Genomic DNA, 12,729 nt, shown 5'->3' on the forward strand with positions numbered 1-12,729 from the left:
TTTATACTTTTCCATCCTATTTCCGATCACTTTCCTTCCACCACTTCATTGTAACTCACAAACTGTAACCTTTCTGAAGCCCACATCCAAAAACAAAATTCAGGTCTTCTTCAAGATAAAATGCTTATTTATTCTACGATTTAAGTATTTCTTAACCATTTAATGTGTAAAACTCTACTAAACCTTTTATTAGATTTCTTTTTTTTTTCATGTGTCTGAGTTTTATTTCCATATTCCATTTCTCTCATGAGCCCTGTGATTTTATTGCGTAACAATGCATAGCACAGTCACTTCTACGGATGCATATGTCTTATAGCAAAACTGACTGTATGCTATCTGGTTTAAATGGTATAAAAATACAAATAGTACAGTATGATAAAATAAGTATATAAGTTATGGAAAGTACAAATAGAATAGTAAATTAAAATTTGGAACAAAGTTGATATGCCAAAATCATTAAAAGTGGGTAGCGAAGTCAGCTATGAGTTTCCTATTGGATCGAATAATTGAGGTCAGGTAACAAATATGCCAGAAGTGTAACAGAAAAATAAAGGGAAAAAATTTTTAAAAGGAAAAGATTCCACTTCTGCTTTGGGCCCAAAGGCCAGCATACCATTAAGGGAAAAGAGTGAAGAAAAGGTAAATACCTCAATATTTAACAAAAAATAGCTTTAATGGAAACAGCCGTAGTGAGAGTCTTACATTAAAAAAAATTCTCATGACTACCATATTTCAACCTTAATTTTTATTAACATCAAGATTATATAGTTATGCAAATATTTATTTATAATATAACATAATATAAATATTATATAAATATAAATAATAATTTAATAATATAAATAAATAAATATTTATTTGAGAGACAGAGAGGGAGAAGAGAAGGAACACCGGCAGGGTGAGGAGCAGAGGGAGAAGGAGACTCCCTGCTGAGCAGGGAGCCTGATACGAGGCTCAATCCCAGGAACCTGAACCAAAGGCAGACACTTAACCAACTGAGCCACTCGGGCGCCCACAAATTTTCCTAGAATTAAGCTAAATCTGAAAAAGGTTTCTCCTATGGATTATAGTAATATGGATATCCTAAGCTTCATTATTTGTAACGTTTTATCTCAATAATGAAGCTTAAGAAGATGACACTGTTTCTAAAATATAAAAGAAAATCTGGTTTATTTACTTCAATTATTTTTACTATCTTGAAAAATTTTAACTTGGAGGGGATGTGGGAATCTGCATGTGGATAATGATAACCACTAGGAAGGTAATCTCAAAATAATAAAACCACCAAATGGGAGATAAACCAAGTTTGACATTTAAGCTAGGTACCAATAACACACCTTCCCAGACTGCCCAAGTAAAGACACTGGCTAGCGAGTTTATTATCTAAGGCAGAAAAAAAATTAGTAGACTATATTTTTGTAATTTTCGCTGAATGCTTTACATAAAATACTCTCATATTATGTTTTACATAACTTCTAACATTTTTCCCATTTAGTAAATGTCCATGATAACAATCAAATAAAACAATACCCATCTCATCATCACCAGCCCAAGATAACAGAGAAAAGCCATACCAAGAAGAAAATGAAATGCTCAAGACGACACACAGGAGAATGAAATAAAACAGCTAAAAAATCCTCCCAGACAGAAGTTAACAGAAAGTTGGAAAGCTATACACTAGAGGCTCTTTGAGTGTCGAACCCTGTGTACCATTTAGCATTTATGATGCGTGTTAGAAATGCTTCCTAGCAAATTCCTTATGTGGCTCTCACAGCAATGTGAAGATATTGCTCTTATACTATTGTTAGTATTACTTGTTTCTTAGGTAAAAGATATGAAGGTCAAAGAGGTGAAATAACTTGTCACAGTGGCCAAACTGGCACTAAGTCAGGTTGTTTTGGTTTAAGTTTTTGTTTGTTTGTTTGTTGCTTCCAAATACTGGCCAAACCATATGTCTTAGTAGTAATGTCTTAGTAGTAATGAGTAACTCAAAATTCTAAGTCCAAACTTGCAGTCTTTTGGAATTTACCATCATTAGACTGATGTTTTTGGTATTACACATTATGGGAATTTAATATTAAATACTTTTTGACTAACTGATTTCAGGTAAAAAAATATATATATATATATATATATATATATATGCCACAAAATCTATCAGAAAACATACAACAAAAATACAAAAGAAAAGAGGAAAGATTCTATCTCTACTTTGGTCCCTAAGGCTAGCTAGTATGTTATTTGAGAAAAAAGTAAAGAGAAGGTAAACAACCTCAATATTCAACTAAAAAATTATTTGATGGAAATAACTCCAAATTCTAAGAACACAAAAATTTGGGCTATAAGCTATGTCTAGAGAGCTAGCTTATGAAATATTTGGAGAGAGAGAATACATGGGACAAAAGAAACTATCACAAGAAGATCAAGGTAAGACTTATGAGGTGAGGATGTGGAGAACCTGGAACCTTCTCCCATTGCTGGTGAGAATGTAAAGTGGTACACGCACTTTGGAACACAGTTTGGTGGTTTCTTTAAAAGTTAAACGTAAACTTACTTATGACACAGCAACTCCACTCCTAGGTATCTACTGAAAAGAAATGAAAACATACGTCCACACAAAGACTTGTATGTCAATGTTCACAATAACATTATTCATTGTGGCCAAAAAGCAGAAATAACCCAACTGTCCATCAAGTAGCGAATGCATAACAAAACATCATATATCTATACAATGGAATATTACTCTACGATAAAAAGGAATAAAAAGGAATAAAATATTGATATATGCTACAACATGGATAAATCTCAAAAACATTTTGCTAAGTGAAAGAAGCCAGATGCAAAGACCTACATATGGTGTGACTGTATTTATATAAAATAACCACCAAAGGTGAATCTATAGAGGCAAAAAGCATCCTAGTGGTTGGGGGTATAGGAGCAGGACTAACTAAATAAGCACGGGGGATCTTTTGGGGGTGACAGAAATGTTCCAACGCTGAATTGTAATGATGTTCACATAACACTGTAAATTCACTAAAAATCATTAATTGTACACTTAAAACAAACTTTACGGTATATAAATTACATCTCAATAAAGCTGTTTGAAGGGAAGGAAGGAAAGGAGGAGGGAAGGAAGGAGGACTAACTTATATAGGTAATTAAACTTAAGCTATACTTTCATTTGAATAAAAGACCAGAGAAACAACATAAAAAAAGGCACCAAGGCAGAAATAACATGGCATGAGGGGAAGACCTTCTGGCCCAACTACCAGGCCAGTACCAATGAACGTACAAGGTTACAAGAACGGTCCAACAATTATAAGCTCATGAAGAGACTTGAATGCTAAGCTAAGGAAATGGTATTTAACTGATGAGCAACAGTAACCCATTGTTAAATATATTAATAAAGGTAGAAAGCAGTGTGGTGAATACAGAAAACTGGCAATAGACTTAATGTTGGAAAAAAAAAGAGATATGTAGTCTGGGACCACATCATGAAAATCTGAGGTTTTCTGAGGTGATGTAAAGGCAACGTGACTGTTGAAGCAATTAATTCACAATTTCCACTTTAACTGACATGCCAATTATTCTACTGACACATGTCAGACATGTCGTGACATTCTAATCTACCTGCAGAAATAAGAGCAGTAAGTTAAACCAAAGAAACTCATAAAGGGAACACGTCATTTGTTTCTTGAAATTGTGTTCTAAGTTTCTATTTTTCTCTTTTTTCCAAATTTCCTTTAAAATGTGTTCCTCTTTTTATTTAAGTATTTATTTAAAAAAAAATAAGTCAAATAGACTATCTGACAATAGGCCTGCATCTTTTAAATAAACTGAATCAGTAATTATTCTGTACCAGGCCCTGATGGGTTCACTGGTGGGTCCTACCAAACATTTAAGGAAGAAATTATATGGATTATCTTCCATCTCTTCCAGGAGACAAAAGCAAGATAATTTCTTCTAACCAATTCTATGAGTCCAGCACTACCCTAATAACAAAACCAGACAGAGATGTTAAGAAAAGAAACTACAAACCAATATCTCTCATCAACATAAAGAAAAATTCTCAACAAATTATTAGCAAACTGAACCCAACAATGCATAAAAAGAATTATATACCACAACCAAGTGGGATTTCTCCCAGGTTATGCAAGTCAAGTTCAACATTTGAAAATCAATTAATGTTATCAAGAGGAAAGAAGAAAAATCACATGATCATATTATTAGATGCAGAAAAAGCATTTAACGAAATCCAATGGCCATTTATAATAAAAACTCTCAGCAAACTAGGAACAGAGGGGAACTTTCTCAACTTGGAAAAGAACGTTACAAAAAACCTAAAGCTGATGGATGAAACCAAAGAAGAACTAAATAAATGGAGAGAGATTCCATGTTCATGAGCAAGAAGACTCAATATTGTCAAGCTGTCAGTTCTTCCCAAACTGATCTGCAGATTCAACACAATCCAAATCAAAATCCCAGTAAGTAATTTTGTAAATATTTACAAACTGATTCTAAAGTTTACATAGAGAGGCAAATGACCCAGAATACCCAATGCAATACTGAAGGAGAAGAAAAAGTTGGAGGTCTAACACTCCCCAGCTTCAAGATTTATTATAAAGCTACAGCAATCAAGACAGTACAGTACTGGTGAAAGAACAAATAGCTCAATGGAACAGAGTAGAGAGCCCAGAAAAAGACACATATGAATCTAGTCAACTAATCTTTGACAAAGGGACAAAGGCAAAAAAGAATGGAGTGAAGACAGTCTTTTCAACACATGGTGCCAGAACAACTGGACACCCACATGCAGATAAATGAATCTAGACACAGACCTTACACTCTTCACAAAAGTCAACTAGAAATGGATCACAGTCCTAAATGTAAAGCACAAAACTATAAAAACTCCTAGGACAACATAGGAAAAAAAAACCTAGACCATCTTGGGTTTGCAATGACTTTGTGCACACAACAACAAAGGCACACTCCATGAAAAAAACAGTGGTAAGTTGGACTCAGTTAAAATTAAAAACTTTAGTTTTGGGAGAAACATCATCAAGAGAATGAGAAGAGAAGCCACAGACTGGGAGAAAAATATTTGCAAAAGACCTGTCTGATAAAGGACTGCTATCTAAAATATACAAAAACTCTTAAAACTCAGCAATAAGAAAACAACCTGATTCACAAATGGGCAAAAGACTTAGACACATCAACAAAGAAAACATACAGATGGTAAATAATCGTATGAAAAGATTTTCAATCATATGTCATCAGGGAACCGGAAATTAAAACAAAAAGACACTACTACACACCTACTAGAACAGCCCAAATCCAAAACACTGGAAACATCAAATGTTAGTAAGAATGTAGAGCAACAGGAACTCTCATTCATTGCATGTGGGACTGCAAAATGGTACAGCCACTCTGGAAGACAGTATGATGATTCTTTACAAATTTAAACACATTCTTACCATACAATCTAGCAATCACTCTCCTTAGTATTTACCCAAACGAGTTGAACTTATGGCCACGCAACAACTTGCTTTAAGCTTTATTCATAATTGCCAAAACTTGGAAGCATTCAAGTAGGTGAACGAATAAATTGCAGTACATCCAGACAATGGCATATCATTTAGTGATAAAAAGAAATGAGCTACCAAGCCATGAAAAGACACAGGAGAAGGTTAAATGCATATTACTACGAAAAAGAAGCCAATCTGAAAAGGCTACACACTGTATGATTCCAACTACATGACATTCTGGACAAGGCAAAACTACGCAAACAGTAAAAAGATCAATGGTTGTCAGGCGTTAGAGGGGAGGGAGGGATGAAGAGATGGCACACAGAGGATTTTTGGGGGGCAGTGAATCTATTCTGTAAAATATTATAATAGGGGATATTTATCCTTATACATTTATACAAATCCACAGAATGCACAATATCAAGAGTGAACCCTAATGTAAAGTAGGGACTTTGGGTAATGATATGTGTCAATGTAGATTCGTCAGTTATAACTAATGTACCTCTGGTGCAGGACACTAATAATGGAGGAGGCTATACTTGTGTGAGGGACAGAGGTTATGAGAACTCTCCTTTCTGTTCAATTTTAAAACTGCTCTAAGAAAATAAAATCTATTTAAAGTGTGTGTGTATACGTAAGTCAAATAAAATCACAATGTTTTATGAGTTGGGTTTATAATGTTTGAACTTGATTTTTAAAACTGTAAATTTGTTTTGCTTCCTTAAGCACACAAGTCCATGAACACATGGATAAATCCTCCTCTAGGCTTTCTGCAGTGCCTATGGTTCTGGGTGCTTTAAAAAAATATCAGTCAAATATGTGAGGCAATGATAGGTCATTGTGTGATTTGATCATTCAAAAATTGGGCTTAAGATCCATCATATATATACACTTTAATTTTTCTGATACACAAATACAAATAATGTGAACCTTGAGGCTGGAGAGCATAAATGAGTCAACAGTTCATTTCTACTATGAACAAAGATAACTGAAAAAAAAAATTCCATAGCTCAATTATTAGACTTCTATCCATATGAAAAGCAAACACACACATACACAGATACACACATACGCACAAAAACAATAAAATACATTATATATTTCTGAAAAATATACTGCTACTTCATAGAATAAGTTTTCCAACTACACTAAATTCCAAATACTAGTCTTCCATATACACATTATCTTCCTAATAAGTAGGAACCTGCTTTTGATTTTACATGCATCCCAAATGATATAGCATCCTGAGAAATAAATGGAGAGTTGACTTCTTTTATCATTCACTTGCAAATGAAGTTAAGACAATGACTAAGAGCATAAACTCCACATAGATTGTGCGGATTTGAATCACAGCTCTACTTCTGAGCTGTGTGATATTGGGCACATTACAGAGCCTATCAAATCTAATTTCCTCATTATAAAATGAAGATAATAAGAGCGCTCACTTCATAAATGTGGTGGATAAAATGAGATAGTACAAATCTTACCAACAGTACACACAATAAAATACTAATTATTATTTATTATTAAACTAAACAAATGCTTTTTTGATTACACATTGTTGTATAACACATCACTGTTCATCACTGGATGGGTAAAGGAGACTTGACAACTCATCTTCAAAATATAACAGAATTTTAAATAACTTGCATGCCTGTTAACACTTTAACGTATTTAAAAGGAAAAAATTAAAGTGCAATGTTAAATTATGTAACATTGTGTGTCAACTATACTTCAATAAAAAATAAAGTGCAATTTTATAAAAAGCATAATAAACCACTTACTGATATCTACCCTCTGTTCAATTGCCAAAGGACTGACTCGGCTAACAAGTTTTGAAAGACATGTTGCTGCAAGGAGCTGAGCATAGGATGTCTGTAAAGAATAATAAATTTTATTTATTATTATCACAAATGAAATTAGAATCATCAAAACACTATGACCGGAACTTTTCCTAAGCAATAATGGAAATTCTTCTGGTTTTCCAAACTGGCAGATTTACAATGGATAAAGAATATATACAAAAATAACACATATATGTATACAAGCTCTCATAAGGGTTCAATCATTGAGAAAGGTGTAGGTCACTTTTTCAAACAGCAGCAAATAATAGACAAAAAAAAATTATTTTGAGCAAGTTCAAATAAAATACTCTTACCACGTCTACACAGTCTTGTATGTTCTGGCCTCTGATTATCTCTTCCAATTCACCTGGTTCCACTCTTCACTATCCTCTGACCATAACAATTATCTTTTAGCCACTTTCAATGTCTTTCCCACTCTGACCTTCCCACTCCTTCAGATCCATGTCTTACTGTATTTTATCCCCTTTGGTCACCAATTGTCTTAACTTAATAGTATACTCAATCCTTCAAAATTTGGTCCAGTTATTCACTATACCTCTAACAATTTCTTGTGAAGATAGTCCTTCTTTCTTTTTTTTCTGTTGACAAGAGGTCAGCAAACTAAGGCCCATGGATCAAATCCTATCTGTTTTTGCAAGGTCTGTGGGATATGAATAGTTTTTACTATTTAAAACAGTCGGGGAAAAAATTTTTTTTAAAAATTTATTTTGTGACATGTAAAAAATATATGAAATCCAAATTTCAGTGTCCATAAATAAACCTAGAACACAGCCAAGCTCACTCATTTATATATTGTCTATGGCTGCTTTCATGCTATGACAGCAGAGTTGAAGAGTTGAGGCAGACTGTATATGGCACTCATTGCTTAATGCATTATAAATTGCAATAATATAGTTATAATTCCACAGAGCCTAGAGTGCCATGGGTATTGCCATGATATGTACCTTTGATTATTACCAGTGCATAACCATCATGTCAAAACAAGATAAAAGCAGATTTCAAATATCTACATTTTAAGGCACAGTAGAGTTTGAATTATTATTATTGAATTAGATAGCGGAGCAATGTGCTCTTTATGCAATGGCACTATAGCTGTCCTAAAAGACTATAATATATGTTGACAATATCAGACTATGTATTCACGACAATGTTCCTAACTCACAGGAAATCAATAGCCAGAAAAAGTAGAAAATTAGAACAGAGTATCTCATCACAGTGGAATTTCCTCACAAAAATAAAAAAAAAACAAAACAAAAAACTTTGGGGCTGAGACCAAAGTTCTGAAGTGACTTGTTTGTTAGCCAAGCAAGGAAAGTCATTTACCAATGGAGAATTATTTAAAATCACCATTACTTTATTGTGGTAGCAAAAGTTACATATGCAGAGAAAATAAACCTCAAACTACTAGCCTTTCAGTAAGAACAATGCTCAAACAGGTGAGGACACGGGAGTGCCATCAAAAGTCAATTTCAAACAAGGCAAATAATTTGGAGGTTCTCTTTAGTTCCTGATGAGCTGACAGATGTTGCTAATTCTGCTTATTCTATTACCAATATTATCCATCTATTCCAGAAGTCAATGCTAAGTTTGAAGTGACTAAAGATATCTATGAAGAGTCTACGTGGAACGTCAGGCCAGAAGTGTTTTCAAAGAAGTTGAGAAAACACTAATTGTGTATAACCTGAAGCAGTATCTGCTACGATGTGTCACAAGTGGTGGTAAAAATATATGGAGTAGGAAAGGGCTTAGTTGTACAAATTTACAAAGCTTTAAAAATGTAAGAGTCTAAAACCTATGGTTACTCATTGTAATTTTTTATCAGTAGATACTCTGTAGTAAATTATTTGAGTCTATCATGTGTTAATGAATCAGTGGTGGTAACAGTAGACTTCAATTCACTTTTATGAACTTATCTTCAGTTCTGTGAATTTCTGTCAGAAACAGAAGCTGAAAGTCCTGACTTGCCCCACCACACAGTAGTTCAATAGCTTAGCAGTAGTAAAGTTTTATTGCAATTTTTTTTTAGCTCAGGGCTGAGACCGAAATTTTTCTGAGAAGAACCATTCTAAACCTACTATTGTCGAATGCTAAATGGCTTTGAAAATGAGCTTTTGCTGCAGACTTGAGAATGTAATTTAATGAATTCAACCTAAAGTTACAAAATTGCCTAAAAGGCAAATGAGTGCTTAGTACTTATATTACAAAACTTATAATGCAGTAAAATCATTTCAATAATAACACCGTTTCGATCACAACTAGTATTAAGCTGCTTTATACACTTTCCGCACTATCAAAAGTTAAAACAAGTAGCAAGATCTCCATTCCTGAGTATATTTTCTGAGCTCAAACTACACTTTCAGCAGCATTTTTCAGACCCTGATGCAAGTGCAAAGGAAATTTCCATATTTTAAAATCCATTTAACTGAGCAACTGAGGAGCTCCCACCTAATCTTCAATTGGAAGTGATTAATCTGCAACGTAATGACATTCTGAAAGGCAAACATCCAGAGAAGTTTCAACAGAACTCTATAAATGCCTTCTAAGTGATGAATATGCTTAATTAAAATCATATGCTTATGGACTGATATCAATATTTGGCAGTACCTATCTATGTGAAAAGACATTTTCAAAGATAAAATATAAAAAAACTCATTACAGATGAGTATTAACACACGAACATTTGCAATCAACACTGATGACAGAAATATTAACTTTGAACCCCAATTAAGTCAAATGTTATCCCCAAAAGAATAATTTCATTCTTTTGATTAGTAGATCTGTATTACAAAAAACTGCACTCAATTATTATACTTTAAATTTCATCAATAAAACTTTGTGGAAATTTGTTTTCTCTCTTCTTATAGATGTACTTACAAAATATCCTTGATTTAACCTCTTGGCCTGCAAAATCTAAAATATTTACAATCTAGCCCTTTACAGAAAAAGTTTGTTGACCTCTGCTCTAACTCCTCAGTCTCCTACTGTAGCACTACCATATCATTTTATAGTTATTTGTTTACACATTTATGCCTCCCCAACTAAACTATGAGTTACTTTAATGCATGTACATAAAGCAAGCAGGTAGTACTACACCTGGTTTTACATTTAAGTATTTGCTACATGACTACTGAGTGAATGGCTAAGAATTTCAGGAAGGGAGGCAGGCAAGAGGTAGTCAGCATTCCTGTGAACCATTCCTTCATGTTTTAGAGTTAATTGTAATTAACTCTGCCTCTCTTCCCTGAAAATTTTTTTTTAAAAAGGCTCTTAGTCAACTTTCTAAAAATGCAACCTTTGCCCACTACTGATGTAAGACATCAAAAGGGGTCAAGAAGAATCAAGAAACTATTTCAATTCATGCCTATTTCTACCTCTTGGGCTCTTTTTTAAATTTGCTCTCCAGGCTTTCCAATTCTTTCTATGATTAATCTCTTTGACAGTGCAATAAACTATACCAAAAAGACATGCAATAATATCTATCAATTATCATTGCTAAACTACACAAGTTCATTAACACTGACATATATCTACTGATCTTTCATGGTTAATCGCTGTTATCAAATACTTACTGTTCCTTGTTCTAATAAAAGTTGACACTTGCTGAGACATTCTGGGCTGTCAATAAGTTCCAGGAGTGCTTTCTCAGCCTCTATTCTTTGTGTAAGATCAGTCCCTATGTAGAGATGAGTACATAACACTTCCAATTCAGCCAAGCTCTTAAGAAGAAAAAAAATTAACATTTTACTTGAGTGAAAGACAAAAATTAGGTAAAGATATTAATACAGGAATTGAGGAATGCAAATATCATGCCTGAATTCATCAATTCAAGAAATGTTTATTGAGCTACCACTACTTACTAGAGGTCTCGACGGTGAACAAAAAAGGCCTATCTCCTCCCTCCGAATTATTTATTTATAAATTGACAGTACTGTAGTGGAAAAGGGTATAGAAAGAGAAGGACTTGCCTAATCCAAGGAGTTTGAAAGGCTTGAATGAAGTAGTAACATTTACCCTAAAAGGGTGAGCCAGGCGAAAAAAGACTAGACAGCAGTCCAGGCAGAGAGGTAGTGTTTACCAGGGCCCAGAACAGAGTATAATCGTTTTGAGGCATTAAAAAGTCAATGTCACTGGCAGACAGCAAGGAGGAGATGCCAAATGAAGCTAAAGAGATAGGTGGGGGGAATTACCACGAGCAAGTTGCAGACACTATGTCAATTACATTATTTCTCAAATTATAAGAATTTTAATGGTTCCATCCATAAAAAAGCAAAGATAATTATAAATATACGCTGATTTGGGGCTTCTGAACTAATGACTCATAGTGCTGCAGGCAAACTCTGTCATGATTTTCAGGAACTATGACCTAACCCCATGTTATTTCTAGCAGTGTAATAACTAGTTATCATGTTGTAGGCTCCTATTTTATAAGCACAAAGAATAATTCATTCTGTTTATAAATATAATTTCATCTGAAGATATAAAACACATGGATAAGATCTGGGAAAAAATGAGATCAGCATTCTTTTTAGCTCAAAACAATTTTTGTTAAAGGCACTTGACTAAAATAAACTATTTGACTTTGAACTTGAATTAGAGAGCTTCGGAGGACAAAAAAAGCACACATATCAATATCAGGTAGTCATATGAAGGTAATGGGATATTCCTAAAGAAATGTCATTTTTCATCCTTTCTGGCCTGAATTTTTATGCGGCAGCCTTAGAGCTACACTAGTCCAAACATGATCTCAAATTCATCTATCTTTGCCTGGTAGGAATGCATAGAAAAGACTGAAATGAGACCTCCTCTAGCTCCCTTTATTCTTTTCACTTCTCTCTCCTTCTTAGCTCCTTTCTGGCATTTTCCATTTTCTATCCAGGTCACAGCCCAACATCCAGACTTGGGAAATTTCTGCTAGAGTGAAGGTAAAAAAGAAAGATTTCAAATGAATAAATTAAGATAAAGGACCTCAAGTGTGCCACATTTTAAACATTTCCCCCACCTAGACTGGCCCAACAAGCCCTCAGAGTACTGCTCCAAAATGCTCATAATATTAAAATGCATAGAAAATTTATGGTTCATGAATACATATGAATTTTCATATATTCTCCAAGGGTAAGAAATACAAAAATAGAAAGAGCTACCTTTTTCCCCTCTCTTGACTCATGATCAACCTTAGAAGTCTTTTCCTTCATCTAATAAATTTGAAGGGCTGAATTTTAGAACTGGTAATACCCAGAATAATTTAATGATAAACTGATCCTGCTGTCAAGCATTCATCAAGGTCTAAAAGTCTTTGAAAAAGTAGACTCTGAATTCAAAAAGAATTGGGCCAGAAATAG

The 12,729-nt window shown here is 33.9% G+C and overlaps 1 protein-coding gene across 4 annotated transcripts in view; it reads right to left on the minus strand.

The window, feature by feature from the left end:
- RANBP17 (RAN binding protein 17) overlaps window positions 1–12,729 on the minus strand; it is a 319,506-nt gene that overhangs the window by 300,154 nt on the left and 6,623 nt on the right. For 3 of the 4 annotated variants that reach the window (XM_087867811.1, XM_087867810.1, XM_045792095.2), the window contains exons 2-3: window positions 10,960–11,106; window positions 7,310–7,400 (exon numbers count right to left, since the gene is read on the minus strand). In XM_087867811.1, the coding sequence (XP_087723937.1) occupies window positions 7,310–7,400; window positions 10,960–11,106 (238 nt within the window). The remainder of the gene's footprint in view (window positions 1–7,309; window positions 7,401–10,959; window positions 11,107–12,729) is intronic. The other variant, XM_087867812.1, reaches the window with a different exon arrangement.

The sequence above is a fragment of the Ursus americanus genome, chromosome 15 (assembly GCF_024610735.1).
Source record: "Ursus americanus isolate L20-20 chromosome 15, mUrsAme1.1.p, whole genome shotgun sequence".
Lineage (NCBI taxonomy): Eukaryota > Metazoa > Chordata > Mammalia > Carnivora > Ursidae > Ursus > Ursus americanus.